Source organism: Pipistrellus kuhlii, unplaced genomic scaffold (assembly GCF_014108245.1).
Source record: "Pipistrellus kuhlii isolate mPipKuh1 unplaced genomic scaffold, mPipKuh1.p scaffold_m20_p_8, whole genome shotgun sequence".
NCBI lineage: Eukaryota > Metazoa > Chordata > Mammalia > Chiroptera > Vespertilionidae > Pipistrellus > Pipistrellus kuhlii.
In genome coordinates, this window is record NW_023425584.1 from 58,584,478 (window position 1) to 58,605,134 (window position 20,657).

Here is a 20,657-nt window from a genome sequence, read left to right on the forward strand (position 1 = left end):
GAGTTCCATAAAATATAAACTCTTATTTAAAAAATAATAATAAATGTACTCAACATCTTTAGTGAACTCACAAGCTGTATCACATTCCCAAGGGTGAAAAGACACCTCCCTTGGCAAGAAACATTAACATATTTTTAAATTATTCTCTATCGTACAAATAATTTTTAAGTCACTGTGATATTTTTCACTCAAGACTCTTCATGTAAAAATTATCCATTTAACATATTTTTGCCTAAATTTCCAATTGGCTATTGACTCTGACTGAAAATCTTGCTATGGACCAAAACATTTGTGTCCTGAAACTTGTGATTCACTGAAGGATTCAAATTTTCAGATACACCTGATCAGATTCATCATGATAAAAAAAAAAAATACTCAAATCAACACACAGTATGGTTCTGATTTACCCAGACATAGGTAAAGGCTTTCTTAGAAACAGATCTTTATTTTGCTAGTTGCATAAATTCCTTCACCTGACTCTCCCACTTCCTGGAAATCTTTGCAAAAGGAAGGTTCCTCATTTTTTCTAATTTATGATTAAAAAAATCCAATAGTTTCTAGGCTGAATTAGGATTTGATTTTGGTAGATGGAGTTAGGGATGACTATCTGCAAGCCACTACTATCTGAGAGACAGAAGAACCATTATGTGTTATATAGATTTAGCAAAAATTACAAATATTTTATATATATATATATATTTCTTATTTTGTGCCTAAATTAGCTCTTTAAATAACTATGGTATTATATATCTGGAAGAAATCTTAGAGATAAAGAAATGTGAAAATGAGATGAACTTAGATAACCTGCATCATAATTACAAATAATAAAAGCACATGTATATTTTAACGGTATAATATATACATACTAGAGGCCCTGTACACAAAATTTGTGCACTGGGGGTGGGGGAGGGTCCCTCAGGGGACGTCTGACTGATGGGGAGCGGGCCTAAGCCGTCAGCTGAACGTTTTTAACACTGCTGTGGAGGCAGGAGAAAGAAGCTCCTGACACTGCCACTGAGCTCACCAGAGGTGAGCCCGGCTTCTGGCTGAGCTGCACCCACCCCTGGGACAACACTGACCACCAGGGGGCACTCCATAATTGAGCATCTGCTCCCTGGTGGTCAGTGCACATCATAGTGACCTGTCATTCTGCCGTTCAGTAGATTTGCATATTGCTTTTTATTATATAATATAATGTAACCATTTTTAAAAATTGAGAGCAGATTGGTGGTTGCTATAGGGGAGGGGGTTTTGGAGAACAGGATGAAAGAGGTGAAGGGATTAAGAAGTATAAATTGGTAGCTACAAAATAGTTATGGGGATGTGAAATACAGCATAGGAAATACAGTCAATAGTATTGTGATAACTATGGCGCCAGGTGAGTACTAGAAATATAAAGGGGGAACCCATTGTAAAGTATATGATCATCTAACCACTATGCTGTACACATGAAACCAATATAAAATAATACTCAAGTAAAGTTTGATTAAAGAATACTTCCTTTAAAGTCAAAAATATTTCTTTACAAGACATGTAATCTTATCAATATCAAATTATTAATTTCAGTCATATACACATTTTTAAAACCACAAAATATAAGGATCTAAACATGTCCAGCCCATAGGTTCTCAAGTGGCAAAATGCTTTAATATCAAAAGTAGGGGATTCCAATGTCAGCTGTGGTTTTGGCCAGTTAAAACATTCACGAAGCAGAATTAATTCTATTAGGCCACCAGGGTGCTATTTAATGCATGGCACTAATTACTGGACTGAAAAGATTATACTATTTTCAGACAGGCTTAACAACTCTCTTAGGACAGCAATTAAGAAAGTTGGAGTCTTTGCTGTAAAGTCATTTCTTGAGTAAAATGGGATTCTTGTGGGAAAGCACTCTTTAAATGCCACGCAAGTATTAGTCACATATTATTGTTAAATTCAACCTCAGAAAGACATGGAAGACACAAGAATCTAAATAAGGTTTAAATTGTTGATATGACCAAGTAGAATGTATAGTTATATCTTGCAAGTTGTTGAAGACACTGAAAATCTATCTAAAAATAAAAATAGTTGTAAATTATATTTGAGAGAGTAGCATATCATCCTTGAAATCTTCCTTGTCTTGGAAAACAAAGGTACAGGAGGTAAAAATGCCAATTTTAATTGTGCCATTTACAACCAGGTGCCATAACGGTGTAGGTCTGATAACTATAGTCATTTTACATTTCATCAAGTAAAATAATGCTGCTTTTCTGCCATGGCTGAATAAAATAAACATAAATGCTAGAGAAGAAATTTAAACCAAATTTTATAGCAATGATAATTACCTATTTTTTCTTTCTCAGTGATTTGACATTTTCAAAGCATTTGTATTTTTTCATTTCATTACTCTTCATTGCAACAAATACTCATTATGTGCTTCCTCTGTGCAAACCACTGTATGAGATTCAGGCCCAATAAGATTACAAGTGATACAGACTTCCTTTCAGATTCCTTTTTTTAATTGACACATATCTCTCAACCAAATTTTTAGCAATATGTTATAAATGAATGGTTATGCTTTTGCAGTTATTATTTATTTTACAAAAAAATTAAAGATTTGGCAAATACAACAAATATCATTTACTTCCTGCCACTTTTATGCTACAACCCTAATTTATACAATTATCATCTGTTGCCTAGATTGTTTGCAGCATCTTACTAAAAGCTCCCCTGCAACCATGTGCACTCTCTACAATCTGTTGTCACCAGGGCAGTCATAATAATCTTCCTTGCCAAAACCATGGTCATCAGTCACCTCTAATAGTTCCCTGTTGCTCTCAGAATAGCACAAACAAACAAACCCTCAGCCACACAAGATCTGGATCATGCATATTTCTACAGTTCTGGCTCTGAGAATTCTCTCAAAAACACTTCTGTTCAACCTCCGGGCCTATGGAAATATTTACATCCTCCTTGCACTGGGGACTTTACATGCCTTATTTCCTCTCTGCGGAGCTAGTGACCCTTCTTTCTTCCAATTCCTATGTCTCCTTGACATTCCACATTCCATATTGCTTCTTCTGAGAAGCCTCTCCTTGTTTCCAGAATTTAGGAGCTTCTAATGGGAACTGGAGCAGTGCCTTTGCTTCCATCTACTTGTTCTTTCAGAAAGTCTTTATTAAATAGGTACTATGTGCCAGGCCTTATTCTAAAAGCTTGGGGGATCCATCAGTGAACAAACAAACAACAGTAGCCTTGGCACTTACAAGAGGAGACAACTACCAAAGTAAGGAATAGATGAATTATAAATACATACACTAGAAGGACATATCGGTGGGAGGGATAGGACAGAGGATGGGCAATGGTACATACCTTGACAGGTACAGAAGATGCAATTTTATAAATTTTCTTTTTTAAATAGATTTTTATTGGTTTCAGAGAAGAAGAAAGATAGATGGAAACATCAGTGATGAGAGAGAATCATTAATTAGCTGACTCCTGCACACACACACCTCCCCCCCACTAGAGATCAAGCCTGCAACCTGGGCATGTGCCCTTGACTAGAAGCAAACCTGGAACCCTTCAGTCTGCAGGCCAATACTCTATCCACTGAACCAAACCGGCTATGGTAGAAACTGCAATTTTAAATAGAGATCTTGTCATTGGCTTTCTTGAGAAGATGGCATTTGAACAAAGATCTAAAGAGGAGTCTTAGCCATGGAGATATTTAAGAAGAGGAAATAGTAAGCACAAACACCTTAAAGCACTTAAGAAAGAACAAAAAGACCCATGTGGCTGAGGCAAAGTGAGCAATAGGTGGGGAGAGTGCCAAGGGAGAAGGTCATGTGACCAGGAGACAGAGGCTAGGGCTTTATCACCCAATGCGATAACTTTGGCTTTCCCTCAGGTGAAACACAGCCATTGGGGGTCTTGGAGCAGACAGTGTGTCATATTCTATTTGTGGTTTTAAAAGGACCACAAGCTGCCCTGACTGATTTGGCTCAGTGGATAGAGCATTGGCCTACAGACTGAAGGGTCCCAGATTCGATTCTGGTCAAGGACATGTACCTTGGCTGCAAGCACATCCCCAGTAGGGGTTGTGCAGGAAGCAGCTGATCGATCTTCCTCGATGTTTCTAACTCTATCCCTTTCTCTCTGTAAAAAAAATCAATAATTAAAGGACCACAAACATGGGATAAAGAGGGCAGGTGTGGAGGAAGGAGAACTGGTATAGGCGAGCATTGCAATGATCCTGGCAGAGACAATGGTGGTTGGATTTAGAAGGCACGGAAGAGGTGGTAAGAAGTAAGCCGGAGCTGAGAGGATTTCCTGACAGACTGAATGTGTGTTACTGGGGGAAAAAGAGGAATCAAGAACATTTCCCAGTTTGTGGTCAAAATAACAACTGAAAAGATAGAGTTGCCATCAACTGAGATGGCAAGATTGTTGAGGGAATAGTTCGCAGGCTTACATGTTGTCAATCTCCCTGGATCTGTCTTGAGCCATTGCATCACTGTGAGTCTCCATATAGGTTGCACTTTCCTAAGTGCCTCCCTTGCTTGCTTTCTTGCTCAGCCACGTGCAAGGTCCTGCTCAGGTGCCCTACCTCCAGAAAGCCTTCCTTACCATCACCCCTCCCATTCTAGCATAACCAGAAGCAGCGCTGGCATATTTCACATGTAGCATGCTCTGTATTTGCTTATTGTCATGTTTATCTTCTGTTTGATAGTGGAAGATATATTGAGTTCCTGGTGTGCTAGTATATGAACATACATGTCTGTGTTAGGATGAACTCCTACTTAAAGCCTTAATTTTGATCAAGCTTCTAAAGCCATACAAACCCTGTCTTCTCTTGGCACCTATGTTTCTAAAGCTGTGCTAAGTCACTGCAACTGTTGTTGCATCTTCATGGCAACCTGGGAATAATAGCCACTGCTGAATTGTGGAGACAAGAACTACACATCCAACACTGAATCAGGGCCGCAGTGTTTAAAGCCTATGCTCTGTGCTGCTCTCCACAATGAGGGGCCAGCAGGATCTCTGACATTTGGCAGGAGCACCCAAGAGGGAGGACTCAGGGAGTGAAATGCTACAGCAGGGAGGGAGCAAAGAAAGGTCACCAGACAGGCTCTCAACAGAGGGAAGCCTGGTTCTGAGTTTTGGCAAAAATGTTTAAAAAATGCATTGCCAAAATCTCTCCTACCCCCAAATCACTTTGCATTTTCATGCATGACATAGGAACTGTAATAATGATATGACTTGCACAGGAAAAAAAAATCATCTCATTTTGCTTTCATCTTTCTCCCAGCAGGCAGCAGTGGGAGGCAACACACTGACTAATAGAGTATTCAAAGAGGGCACTGTTAGTTCCATTTGAGGAGGAATGCCACTTGCACTCTTCATCCGTTAACTTAAATGGTGCCATCTCTGAATGGATGGACGCCTGCAATTCTACACAATTGGGTCAGCAGTCAGACCTCCACTGAGCACAGGGGACACACAGTGACATCGACTGGGAAACTCGGTGTCCATTGGCCTTTGCTGAAGCCTGTTAGGTGATAGTAGTCCCACAAGCCCACACTGCTGTTATAGACAGTGTGCATGCTGAATCTCAAAGTCACCAAACAAGAAGTCACCTAGTTTTGAGGGACAATTAACTCTGGGGTTATTCTTTCACATCCAATGGGATGCTTTTCTGAATTGGACTTGAACTTAATAGGATCCATTTACACATTCAAATGTTAAGAACTTCAAAGCTTCAAATCCTTATCTAGAACTAGTTTCATAGCAGACACAAATTGAAAGACAAACATCAATATTTGTTTTTTCCAAGATGTGCAGAAAAACGCACACACAAATATCTCTGTGATGTAGAGACATCATTGTGAGAGCAACTGAAATAACACCATCTCTGACTGATTCATGCACAAGCTATTTATAATACACAAAGAAACAAACTCAATCTACGCATCTAAAAATGTTTTGCAATGTTTGCTCTTGATTTTTGTAAGTTTAGTTTCATAAAGAATGAACATCACCTTCTGCCTCTCACTCCTCATCCCACTCTTTGCCAGGCTTTGCTCTTATCTCTGCTCTCAATCAGGTGACCACCAGTGGAAAAATACCTTCCTATAAATGGCAGAAATATTGGATAATTGGAGCTAAGTCTGTGCATGTATGTGTATACCCAATAAAATACACCAAATTAACAGGTAAAGACCTCAATGTGTCCAAACCCATGAAAAATAAAAGAGCAATCTACATACCGTGTTTCCCCGAAAATAAGACATCCTCCAAAAATAAGACCTAGCGCATGGAAAGATAAGACATCCCCTGAAAATAAGACCTAGCGCATCTTTAGGAGCAAAAATTAATATAAGACACTGTCTTATTTTCGGGGAAACAGAGTAGTACTTATATCAGAGCAGTGCATTGCACTCAGCAAAGATTCTATGCCTGAGTGCATAAAGCAAGACATTTTTTTTTTAATTACTAAAATCAATTGAGATTTTTATCTTCTTTCTAAAGTATTCCATAGAACAGGCTACTAGTCAGCAGGTAGATATCAATGGAGATGTAGATATTGGCAGGTGGATACATACCTTAATTGTGGATGTGTGCGCTCCAGGGTATTCTTTTTCTTCCAGTGTTGACCATCTTTCTATAAACTTAGATACCAGGGAATCGTCATAGTCCACTATCTGAAATCCAGAGACGTTTGCGCCTCCAAACTGAATTTTTAATAGGTCTCCATCCGTAAATCCCTAGACAGAGAATACATTTATGTCCAACAGAACCTGACATTTATCAAATAACTCTATGCCTTGTGGATTTCACAAATGTCAAAGAATGTATGAGGGATGAAAAGCCCATAGCAAATGTTTCAGGTATTTTCCAGCCAATATTCACCAGCGTCTAGCATAGCCTTGGCATCGTAGTGGGTCCTTAATCCATGATTATTTATTGGTGGTACATACATAAGAGTTCTCCATTTCATGGAAAAGGGCTGTGTTTTATTTATTAAATCTACCACAAAGCACCTCCGGTGGTTAAAGATACTTAGTAATGAGTTACTGCTCCATGAGCTCTGACACTATTTATTCCTATGATCTGAGTTGGTTCCTCTTCTACTCTGCAGCTGTGACCCTAGTGGCCCTTCACTGCTTTTCTTAGTAGTTCCTCTGTTTCCTGGATCACTTTTCTGTCATCATTTACTCCTCTCTTCTGCTATAGTCAGTTTCCTCAGACATATTGGAGGTAAACTTCCTGAGATGTTGAATGTATAAAAATACCTTTATTTTGCTCTAACATTTGATTAGTATTTTGGCTGGGCATAGAATTTTAATTCAAAACCCTCATTATGTAAAGGCATTGTTCCACTAACTTTCATTATTTCTACTGAAAAACGCAATTTTATTATTTATTAGTTTTTAGATGTGACCTTCTTCATACATCTGCCCTCTTCCCACTAACCTGGAATCTTGAAAATATTCTATTTATCTCTGTGACTGCATGATGATTTTTTAAATAGCGTATCTCATTTGTGGAATATAATGAACAACATAATCTGATGAATAAAAATAGATCCAGAGACAGAGAAGCATTAAACAGACTGTCAAACCTGAGAAGGAAGTCAGGGGAGAGTGGGTGGAGTGGGTAGAGATCAATCAAAGGACTTGTATGGATGCATATAAACATAACCATTGGACACAGACACTAGGAGGGTGAAGGCACAAGCAGGAGATAGAGGGTCAATGGGGAGATAAAGACACATATGTAATACTTTAACAAATACATATATATATATATATATATATATATATATATATATATATAGCATGTACTCAATGGTCAGATTTTTGTCATTCATCATAGGAAATTTTTCTGAATGTTTCTTTGATAATTTCCTTCCCCTGTTTTCACTCTTACATCAATCTAAATGCTTATATTCAATAACACTGCTTTATATTATAGTGTTATTTTGTTACCTAATCTGAAAGATTTTTCTCGACTTTATCCTTAAAGTCATTCAATTTTTACTTACATTAGAAAAAAATAAGTCAACTTCCAGGGCTCTTTCTTATTCTCTAATTTTTTTCTTTCCCATAGCATCCTTTTGTTTTTATAGATTATACTAGAGCAATGGTTGGCAAACTGCGACCCTTGAGTTTTTAGCGAAGGCCAGCTTAGGAGTACCCTAATCAAGTTAATAGCAATGTATCTACCTATATAGTTTAAGTTTAAAAAATTTGGCTCTCAAAAGAAATTTCAATTGTTGTACTATTGATATTTGGCTTTGTTGACTAATAAGTTTGCCGACCACTGTACTAGAGGCCCAATGCATGAAGATTCATGCAAAAATGGGCCTTCCCTTGTTGCTGGCACTGCCTTCACTCTGGCTGGAGATGCTTTTCCTCCTTCCCATGCTGCCGAGAGTGGCTGGGGTGGTGCAGAACACATGTGACTTTCCATGATGACGACGCAAGCACCCCACCCCAGCCCCTTGGTGCCCATATATGCAAATTAAACCACCATCTTTGTTGTGTTAATTTGCATACTCCTGATTGGCTGGTGGGCGTCACAAAGGTATGATCAATTAGCATGTTACTCTTTTATTAGGCAGATATTTTCTCTTATTTTCAGATACTCACTACATTTTTAAAAAAATATATTTTATTGAGTTTTTACGGAGAGGAGGAGGGATAAAAGGCTAGAAACATCGATGAGAGAGAAACATCGATCAGCTGCCTCTTGCATACCCCCTACTGGGGATGTGCCCACAACCAAGGTACATGCCCTTGACCGGAATCAAACCTGGGACCTTTTAATCCATAGGCCGACGCTCTATCCACTGAGCCAAACCGGTTTCGGCCTCATTACATTTTAAAACATTTTTCTTGTGATTCTGGTTTGCCCTGTTTCTGTGTATTGGATCCATCATAGCAAATACTTTTTCTCAAATATCTGGTTATGCTTGGTTATTTAATAGTAAAATATTTGAAATTTCTGTGTGCATGAGGGAGGCTTACTGAGTATGCTTTACTGAAAGGTAGATGGGTGGGGTAGATAGCAATGCTTATTGTCAATATTTGAAGAGTTGAAGAAATGAGAAAAGGATCCCATTATGGACCGCATCTTCATCACTTTATGTACTACAAGTTATCCTTTTAAATGCTATATCAGGAACTTACAGCCTAAGCAAGCTTTCAACAATTGCTGAGGAAAGTAACCAAAAATGTGAGGATTTTTCTGTGCATAACTGCCAACTTTAATACTCTTCAGACCCTGGACAGAAAAAAAAGGGGGCATTCTTAATCAATAGTTTGGAAAGTGAAAAACCCTTCAAATTTGGAAAGCATTCTGCAATCTTAAATGTCAGTGAAATTTTCAAGTGTTCTCTAATTTCTCAGAAACTGAGACTCACTACAGATCTTTGAATTTACTGATTCATCAGAAATTCCATATGACAAGGATACCAAGTATTCAGATCAGAAAAAGCAAAAATTTGAATTCAGAGAAAAAATTGGGTAGGTTGCATCATAGCAGCATGAACTTTCTCTTTCTTTTTAAAACATTTTGCTTTGGACACTCAAAACACTTCTTTCATTTTTCATCATTTTTCATAGCATCAGTTATCAACTCTCAAATTGATGAGCCACCTTCTGTCATTATTTCTCAATGTTCCAATAAAATCTTCTCCATCTGGACATTTTTAAAGATTGCAGCTTTCAATGTGGCTGTGTGTTGTTCATCAAATGGCACAATTCACACAGGGGACTTACTGTCCAGGCTGTTTCCTGCTCAGAAATTTGGTTCTGAAGAGACTGGATGTAGAGCTAGTCTATTTTAACTCTTGCTTCTCCAGTAGGGGGTGATTTAGGACCGACAATATTATAAGTTCTAATGAGTTTTTATAGTAGTTAGACATTTCATTGCCAAACAAAAAAATTATCTTGAACAACCAATTTCTCCCAATAACGTATGGGTTTGAGTTTTTTTAATATTCTAAATCACTGGTGTCACTTTCTAGTAAAAATATTAATTATAAGTTTGTAATTTATCTTCTCTTCTCTTATCTCTTTACATTACTACTAGAAATGTTTTCTCATGTAACAATCTAATAGTCCAGACTAAGAAATAAACCTGCATTGGTATAAATATGCAACTTTTTCAGGGTCCTATTATGCTATTTAGAATAATCTCTCATTCTCTCCCTCTGTTCAACTTTTTCTCACTATTTTTCCTGAGATTTGGGAGGGATGATGTTCTCAAGCATATAGAATTGTACTTATTAAAGTAATATAAATCTTGGTAAAAGTAAAGCTTTAAGCTTATTTTATTGCTGATATAAAAGGTATTTAAAAGAAGAAAATATTTCAAGAAGTAGATACAATTAACCACTTGGACATTCAATACATTCTTTGATAGGAATCATAATAAAAATATGATTAGCTATGGGAAACCAACTTTCATCGTGTTGCTTATACAGCAAGTAGTAAATAATAAACAATACTTAATCTTTATATATTTGGATATTTCCAGGTTTAATTTTTACTGAGACATTCTAACAAATGTTCATTTACTTTGAATATCACATGTGCTAAACATTTTAAAGGAATGGGCAGCCCAAACCGGTTTGGCTCAGTGGATAGAGCGTCGGTCTGCGGAGTGAAGGGTCCCAGGTTCGATTCCAGTCAAAGGCATGTACATTGGTTGCGGGCACATCTCCAGTAGGGGATGTGCAGGAGGCAGCTGTTTGATGTTTCTCTCTCATCGATGTTTCTAGCTCTCTATTCCTCTCCCTTACTCTCTTTAAAAAATCAATAAAATATATATTTAAAAAATAAAGTTTATAAAATATAGTGACAGTAAGATACAAGGGGAAATTGGGGAGAGTTAAATTTCATATATTTTTTAAAAATTTCCTGTAGTTAAAATACATCTTTTAAGACAATTTATAAAGCTTGTCAAATACTATTCTATAATTTATTATAACATTTATAAGAAGAAGAAATTGATTAAAAATATAAAGTGGGAAATAAATCTAAACATAAAATCAGAAATATATTATCACCTAATCAATTAACACAATCAAATATATTTTTATGAATACTTCTGATAAGTGCTGGCTGTTCAAAAGTTTTTTAATTAATAATAGAAATCTTCATTAAAATTATTAATTCACCTACCAGATTTGCAATGATGTAATGATATCCTTTAACATGTTTTCCAATAGTAATAACCTAACACAGATAAAGAAAAATGATTTAATAAATATTAGTAATGTAAATGTAAAATTATTAACATAATGACCTGACTCAGAAAAAAAATAAAATAATTAACTTCCGTTTTTTTATTTTATTTTATATTCCATAATAAGGTGTATTTGATAAAATATAACTGTCAAACCCAGATATTTTTTTTCAGGAAAAAGTAACAGTACATATTTTAGTGCCTAATAGATGTTAATTTTCAAAATCAATAACTGAACAAAAATACTGAAAATAAGGCCACAAGATTTAAAGAAATTTAAAAACAAAGACATGTTGAATTCATGTCACAATTTTACTCCAATTTATAGCTATGCTTTTTGTCCTTTCAATGAAACATTAAACAGCTAGAAACATTAAACAGCTAAAATCAACATCTGAGATTTCGTATTCACACATCTACATTCAAAGATAATCACACAGAGTTTATAGTCATACATAAATTTAAAACAACTATTAACAAGCATATAAATGAATTATTTTGTAGATCTATAAAATAATATTCCTATCTTAAAAGTCTTGAAATGTTTATAGCTTAGTTCAAATAAACATTATTTCTATAATAGCTTGAGGCAGCAAAGTATCAGAGAAGCTATTTATCCATAAATCTAAGTAAAAAATCAATAGCAAAATAAATGCATTATGGAACAAGTAGCTGTTTCAGTAATGCTGGAACAGTTTTGGACTTTGTTGAATCAATTTGACATTTCACTGATCTATATCAGTTACAATGGCCATATTGTAGCCCTGATACTTGGATATTCAAGTGTTATTCAAGTGTAATTTTTATTTTTAAGAAAATAGTTACACAATGGAAAGCATGAAACACCAGGGCAATAGACAAAATTTCCAATCATTAACCTCCTCTCTTGATTGCTGTTTTGGTGGCTTTCTGTTACTTTTAGCATAAAAGTCAAAATCCTTCATATGCTACAAAATCCAACAGTCTTTCAAGCTTCTCTGGGCCCACTTTTCCCTCTTTCTATGAACAGACCTCTGGCCCCTCAGTATTTTTGTAACAAAAAAGGCTTATTTCCATCCCTTTGGGGCTTGACAAATTCTGTTTCTTCTACTTGGAAAATTCTCTCCAGCACCATATCCTTTGTCTTGTTTCATCTTAAGGTACAATGAGTCTCCGTGCAATGGAATATCCTGGAAGACTTCCTTGGCCTTGTCCCAGGCAAAGTCAGGTGCTCCATTAGCAACGCATTTAGTTAAAGAGCAAGGGCAAAATCCTAGGAAGTATTTTACCATGTTACTTTCATAATAAGTGGTAGTTGTTTGCAAGGGAATTAGAACTAACATTACTTTCTAACCTGTTTTTTATGTAACACAACTAAATTGGCTATTCTAAAAAAAATTGAACCTCTATATTGAAAGGTGGATTTTGAAGACCAGATATCCTTCTAAATGAAAAAATATATATATTAATTAGCATCAGCTGAATTGAGGTGACTATGTCCTTCATATTTCCTACTGCATCTGTTGGTTCTATTTACTGTTTAATCTACTTTCTGAATCATGAATATCTTTTCTTCTGGGAATTAAGAAAAAAATAGTATAAATGGTACTACCAGCAGTCCCTACTTGAATTTAGTGTGAAGAGGAAGGAAGGATATGAAAATTGATTAGCCCTACTTCTATATAAGAATTAGTGTTGGCCATACTAACAATCATATATTTGCTTTATAATAACCATTAGCATTATTTAACAATAGAAAGCTACATTAATTTCTTAATGTTTTTCATGACTGAGTGTGTTTCCTACTGAAATTACTAGTGTCTCCATGTTTCATTAAATGATAAAAAAAAACCTCATAATCTAAACAAAGTTTAACTTTAAGCTACTATGAAAACAAAATTTTATCACATCTGAGCTCTCTTTTAATTATTGATAAAATGATGCAGTAAATAATGTTTTATTGAAATATACTTTATCAACTTTTTGCCTGGTAAACTCTATTCCTGGAAGGCCTTCCATAATCTCCCAGTCTAAATTATCTCTTTTTGTGATTTAGAAAAGTAACATCCTGCTCTTTTCATTCATAGTATGTACCATTATCATAATGATGCATTAATTTCAGTAGTTATACCATGAATATTCACCTTGATGGGGACTTGCCTGATTTAACATTACTGCTTTGAATTTACTCCAGTGTCTGTCCAGTAAACATTAGACACTTGGGAAAATTTAGTGAATAAATAAATGAGTGAATCTACACTAGCCAAATGTTACACATAGAGATGACCTTTATAGATCATCCCAGCCATGTTAAGATAGGTATTTCCTCCTCCATGTTCTTAGACCACATTGATTATCACTGATAATATTATAGAATTATATATGTACATTTTTCTTCCCTTCTAAACAATCAGTTCATGGACACCACTCTTTCTTACCTTTCTTTGTTTCCCTCATTCCAGATGCAATAAATGTTGAATAATGCAACTATCTATTGCATACACTAATTTAACATATTCAAGAGTGTTTTGTGAAAATACAAATCACATATATGTGCAAAATACCCTGTACATTTTGAATGGATGTCCAAATGGTTATTTATTTAACCATGAAAATATTGCTTCTAAACATTCCATTCCATGTCTTCTAGTTTATCTTGTAGTTTCTCTCATCTAATTTTAGAAATAATTATTTTCATACAGGCTTTCCCAACATTTATTATGATAACTTAAAGGGCTACTTAAAATGTTAAAGCAAAGACTAATGGCTAATATTAAAATTCAGTTTTAATGAGAATCTCCTATGAAATTCAAATGAGTTTTTGAGGTTCACGTTTGAACAAAAGACCTCCAGGTTTAAAACAATCCCAAATTTATCTCCTGAGACAGTAATCAAGATTTTTCTAGTAAAATGTTCACCTCTCTGGCATACAACATTTAGTTATGTCATATAAGAAGATAGCATTCAATATCTTATAAAAGATCCATTTATAACATGTCATTAAAGCTTCATCAACATTTATATATGCAAAATGATTTGTATTCAAGCATCTAGTGAATCTAATTGTTTTCTCAAAGCCTAAGAACTCTAAGAAATGCATACTCAACTCTGTTTTTCTTCTAAATATGTATTATTCCAAGGAAGTGGCAGCAATCCTAATATAATAGATATGTATAAAATGGAGAATAACTAGTTCAATGTGTATATATGTATATGTTTGTGTATTATTTTATATATCAACTACATTACAGCCATCTAAATAAGTTAGAAATCACACACACCAGCTAAGAAAAGAAGCAGATGCCCTGTGAATGAGGTCTTAGTAATGCTGCTTTGCTACCATCTGTCATCACTTACCCTTTCTATAACCATAGTGGATTAAATTTTTCTCATAATATATTACTGCATGGCTTTCTGTCCTAAAATATCTTGAACTGAGACAAGGTATTATAGTATAGTAAACACAGATAAAGCCTCTATAGTTCTGGTATCATCTTACCCCTTAAAACATTCCAAATGAAAAAACTATCTTGCATGCTTCTCAACAGTGAACACAAACTGAATGTGTCTTCCTTATACATTTTAATTTTATAGATTAATAGTTTTAAATTGACACAAAATCTCCCTAATAGGATGGGGAAAAAATCACCTCGTGGAAAAATAAATACATGTCTAAATGGGTTTATGTCTTCAGAAAAGGCAACAAGACATAGTTTAATCCACTGTATCATCAAAGAATTCATGAATTATTTACTTTTCTCGCAGAAACCAGACTTAATCCATGTCTATTTCTTTATCTCTAAGAAGTTCAACAAAATTTAAATTTAAATTTCCAATTAAAAACATCAAGGTTTAGAGCAACACTAATGTAAAATGTGAAAGTTCAGAATTAAATATCAATTTAATGATATTTCATGATCAGTCTGATGTGTCAGCATTATTGAAGACCATCTGCTATTGCTAACGGATGCTGGAGATAATTTAATTGATGATCTTTGCCGCATCCTACATAAACCATAAAGTAAAAACTGCTGTTCAAGCACCTTCCACAAATACTCGATCCAAACGCTGACAGGGCATGCATATTCTATATTTAGGCCCATTAGAAAAAAGAGAATAGCAAACCTGGTCTACAATGTCGTTTACTTTATCCCGTTCACAGTCCAGGATTACACGCCGTTCCTTTTTTAACTCTAGATCTTGAAAAAGTGATCGGTAGGTCTCATCTTTCTTGTCATTGTTAATATTTCCCACATTGATAGCAGTCACTTGCCATTTCTTTTCAGCAGCAGAATCCAGCACAGCTTGCAGTGTTGATAAGCCTAGGAAGGAACAGAAAAATGATGACTGATAAAAGATACTCAAAAAAGATACTAAAAAAAAAAAAAAAAAATACCCAGTTTGCTGTGTTGTAAAATTGACAGCAAACACATATATGTATATACATATGTGTCTGTGTGTGTATATTTGAGAGAGAGAAGGGGGGAGAGAGAGAGAGAAACATTGGTTTGTTGTTCCACATATTTATACATTCATTATCTGATTCTTGTATGTACTCTGACTAGAGATTGAGCCTGCAACCTTGGTGTATCTGGACCATGTTGTAACCAACTGAGCTACCCAACCTGGGGGACAATATATGTTTAAGGCTGATACTTTTGTGCAGCTAAATTGATGTTGACTTTTCTAAAAAGCTACAGTTATGATCTTGATAAATTTCTACTTGTTTCCATGCCACATCACATTTTATCTAAATGCTATTGTTCTGATTAAAGGGACCTAGTTTGGAGGGACCAGTATCCCCTTCTTTTAGCTCTCTCTCTTTTTTTTTTTTGATATTATTAAAGCATAATGTCTTTAATACCTCTGGTTTGAGGGAAATCAAAAGACATTACAAAAATTTCTTTCTCTAACAGAGTGGAAGAAAACGTTTCATGATTTATGACAATCTATCATGTTATATTGATATCTTAAAGAAGTTCAGTACATTTTCAGTGAGGTGAAACTGTGTGTGTCCATTTGAGTCTAAGAACCAATAATCTCTCTTTCCTCCTATATTTCTACTCATAAGTTGTTTTTTCCTCAGCCTTCTGTTTCATGTTTTGTTATTGGGATTGATCCCATTGAGATTAACATGTTCACTTATCATGTTCTCTTATTAACCAGATGGTAGAATTTAGCTTTCTAGCACAGATTTGTTATAATTTACTTAACTTCTCAAATGTAAAACCATTTTACTGCTTATTAGTAACTGTGCTTATAATATCATATACCTTAAAATCTTACTATTTTTAATATCCATATATTACTTCATTTGTAGGATTGAGGAGAACAACTTGGGAATTTATTTCCTTAAGTTCAATGTGCAGTTTAGCACTTAGAAAGCCAGTACAGAAGCTGTCTTTCACATGACTGCAACAGCCAACTCAAATCCATCATTTCTATTAATAGCTTAATGAACAACACAAAGCTCCAAAAAGAATTCAGAATCATAACATTATCTTCCTGATTCCAAAAAGACTTGCATCTTTCCCAAAAGAATATTGATCCCTTTTTACCTTAAAAATGAGATATTCCTAAAGTGACCACATCGCTCTGTAAGTTTTATTCATGTACTAAATTTATTGAAATTTATTTATCATAGTAACAGTATATGTACATTCTAAATGTTGTTGAAAACTACTTGATACTTTAAAATGATACTTTAAAAGTATCATTAAAAATTATATATATTCCATATAGGCCAAGAGTATATAAGTTGAGCCTAGAACATCTTGTGATATCAGAAAGCAAGGAAGCTCTCCAGAACTACCAGGATTTTGTCAAAGGACTTATGAGTCAATTTGGTAAGGATCATTTTAAATAAAGATGAGGCAATATGAATATCAATAAAAAATGATATCTACATAACACTTTAAATACATAATTTATAATGATGTATTTGTAATGATAAATATTTGGTTGCCATTGTAGATACTAGAGAGCCAAGTTATTACTTTGAAAATTGGTAAATGAAGAGAGACAAGCATTTTCCTGCCTTTCCTATATGAAGTACACTCAGGATGATGGTTTTTCTCATTGGAGAGACTCCAGCTACTACATGATAAATGAACATAGATTTAGAATTATAACAACTTTGTAGCACTTAGTGAATTAACGTATCAAGGCAACAATCATAACTACTGCTAAGAACTCAAAAAGAGACACAACAAGTTATGTGTCTCCAAATGGGAATATTCAACCCACCTATGAAGTATTTATATTAAAAAAAAAAAAGTGAATTTGGATCCCATTGCGCTTCTAGATCAAACTACCAATTTAAATAAAATATAAGGCAAAGAGTAATATGCTAAACACCATCTTGCTGTAATCATCAAAATTCAAACAGTAAACAACTCTATATCCATGTATATAAAAGCCTAATATATAAAAGCCTAATATGCATATTGTACCCACAAGAGTTCAACCAGGAGACCGTTTACTATGATATGCACTGACCACCATGGGCAGGGCAGAACGAAGGAAGCCAGAAGGCCCAGATACCAGCCAGGCCTAGGGACACTACCCGTGTACACATTTTGTGCACCAGGTCTCTAGTTACATTATAAAAGCCTTAAGCTTGAGATATATGGACCTTATATTTATCCTGATTCAAGAAAATTCTAAAAAATGAAAAGGAATTATTATTATTTATATATGATGATATTGTGGTTATGTTTAAAACGAGAATTATTTTTCAAAATACACATTGAAATATTAACGAATGGAATGACATGATGTCAGGTATTTGCTTCAAAATAACTGAAAGGCAGAGAGGGCTATAAGTAAAATAAGATTTCTCATATTATGGTCATTAATTAAGCTTGGTTAAGAGTTCGTGGTGGTCTTTATATTATCCTATTTTGTTATTTAAAATATTTCATAATGAAAATGTAAAATAAATTACTTTTCAATTGGAAAAGTTGAACCATAAATTGTCTTGAATTTTGTGTTTCTTTGGTAAAATTAGTTGCCTCTATCCAGTTTTGTAACAGAAATTATAGTGTAAATAAGAATTGCTCAAGAGAAAATTTATAGAGATAAAATGATAAAACATCTTTTAATAACTTCATAGATCACCTGTGATTCACCAAAAGTAAATTAAATCCTCCAATAATACAATGCAAATCATCTTTTTGGTTTTCATTAATGAAGATAGAATGCATAGCTGGTCATCATGATAAATTCAATAGCTATCAAAACAGTTATTAACTCTATCCAGTTTTCTTTCCAAGTATAAAAAAGAAAAGCTAATTTTCTAAACATCTTCTACTGTCAAGATTTTACTTTTTCCACATTCCAATCCTTATGCAACTTTTTCATGTCACCTCCTTAGAAACATTACACCCACAGATGATGTTCTATATGCTATCCACATATTATCATCTAGTATTTAAAAGTGGGCTTCCTTTCTTCTAGAAAATAATTTTACTTCTTAGTTATTTAATTATTAATTTTACCACATACTGAAATAAGTTTCAAGCGGTGATGTTCTTGACATTCTGCCCTATTTTTCAACATATGTTACAAGGAAGTTTAAATATGACAATTGGAATTTATCAAGTGATATTTCTTAATCTAATATTTATTGGCAGTTCATCTTGTCAAAGAATATGGTATATAAAATCAATAAGAATTAATTTAAAGTAATGGCTGGGTTTCAGACTCATTTATTCTATGAGTCAAAAGTAACTCAATTGATGTGGATCCTCTGTGATTAAAACTCTCAGAATTAATACTGTGTAACCTATGAAATTGAAATAACTTTCATCTATTAAGAAGCTAAACTGCTTAAGTAATGTCTATCAGACTTGATGAACTTAATCAGAAGACACTGAACAACATTAAAACATCTCTAATGACAGTGGAAATAAGACACACCTTGGTATGATCGGACTCAGGATTTGAAGAGATTGCTGATGCATGTGTTTAGTGATTCATATTCTTCCCTCTCAAACCCTCTACCCCTTCTCAGAAGGAAAAGCTGTTTTTAAAATTAATGGATCATTTTAAACTTTAAAATTCACTAAAAATAAATGCATGTTATAAATATTGAAGAGAAATTAAATTCTTTAAACAAACACATGCTCTTGGTACCATACTCTAATTAGGGAAACAAGTGTTTCTTGGGATCTGTCTCTTTCCCTTTCACACAAACTAACATAGAAGTATCTTTATAAATACAAGTCTTTCCCAATTCAGAATATAAACATGTATGGACAGTGGGGGTTCTATAGGAATATTGGCTTATTTAAAGCCATTAGTAGGTAATAATTATTCAACTCTAATATCTATATTACTATATATTTGAGTTATTATTGCTGGATTACTTGGAAAAAAACTTAAAATTCAGTTGTTCATATTCTATCTCGAAAAATCCAGAAAATTAACTGTTTTTCTTAGTAAATATATTAAAAATATGTTCAAGAAAAACCTCAAGAACATTATAAGAGTTGAAAATTAGTCATTCTTTATTTTCATTCTTTATTTTAATTAAAAGTCTAAGAATTTAAAGAATTGTTGGATTACATTGCTTCCTCTTATGCCTATTTTTACTGGACAAGTTATAGCTGTATAACCTCTATCTTAATCTCCCTAATGCCTATTTTTACTGGGCAAGTTATAGCTGTATAACCTCTATCTTAATCTCCCTAAAACTCTAAGTATTAGTAGCAGTAGTTCAGTCTCATTGTCAGCCAATAACATTATGAGAGGTTATAGAAAATCCATCAGCCTAAAATCAGGTGAGTCCAAATGTTTTAGTTTGGACATTAATGGGTGGAATTAAAAAATGATTACTGCAAATAGGTATATTTTATTCAGACCATGTCTTCCTCCTTAAAAATATTTTCTTTGGTCCATTAAAAATTCATTGGCCTTATTCATCTTTCAGGCACAGAAATTAATATTCATGATCACTAAATCATGGCAGCATGCCTAAGCCATATTAAATTAACATATATTTCTCTCATTGACTTTTTCAGGAACATCTGAAAAGAAAAATTATTATTTGGAAGAATTTTTATAAGTGTTTCCCTTCAGGAAAAAGAGTATGGCTCAAAATTAAAACCTACTGTCTGTAGAAATATATTACCTTACTTTATTGACATTAAACTGATAAATAAACACATTTTATTGAGTCTGATTCTAATTCTGTATTTAATTCATGTTAGTCTATAGTTCAAAATGTATTTAAGGTCTATCTACCAACTCTCTATGGAGGAGTAATATACAGTTTTTAGAGAGCACTGGGTCATAAAGTATTGCCAGGCTGCTGCCACATGTTTGGATAAATGGAAGACACCAGCAATCCTAAAGGTCACACAGCAACCCATGAACATTTCAGCAGTCCTCTCACCCATATTTGAAATAATCAAAGAAGACCTGTACAAATATCAGGAGACATC

At 34.2% G+C, this 20,657-nt stretch overlaps 1 protein-coding gene across 10 annotated transcripts in view; it reads right to left on the reverse strand.

The window, feature by feature from the left end:
- Positions 1–20,657, reverse strand: part of GRIA2 (glutamate ionotropic receptor AMPA type subunit 2) — a 124,427-nt gene that overhangs the window by 34,811 nt on the left and 68,959 nt on the right. For all 10 annotated transcript variants that reach the window (XR_006740660.1, XR_006740662.1, XR_006740661.1 and 7 more), the window contains exons 4-6: positions 15,337–15,533; positions 11,169–11,222; positions 6,582–6,743 (exon numbers count right to left, since the gene is read on the reverse strand). Coding sequence is in view for 7 of the 10 variants with exons in the window: in XM_036424198.2 (XP_036280091.1) it covers positions 6,582–6,743; positions 11,169–11,222; positions 15,337–15,533 (413 nt within the window). In the remaining 3 variants the exon portion in view is untranslated. The remainder of the gene's footprint in view (positions 1–6,581; positions 6,744–11,168; positions 11,223–15,336; positions 15,534–20,657) is intronic.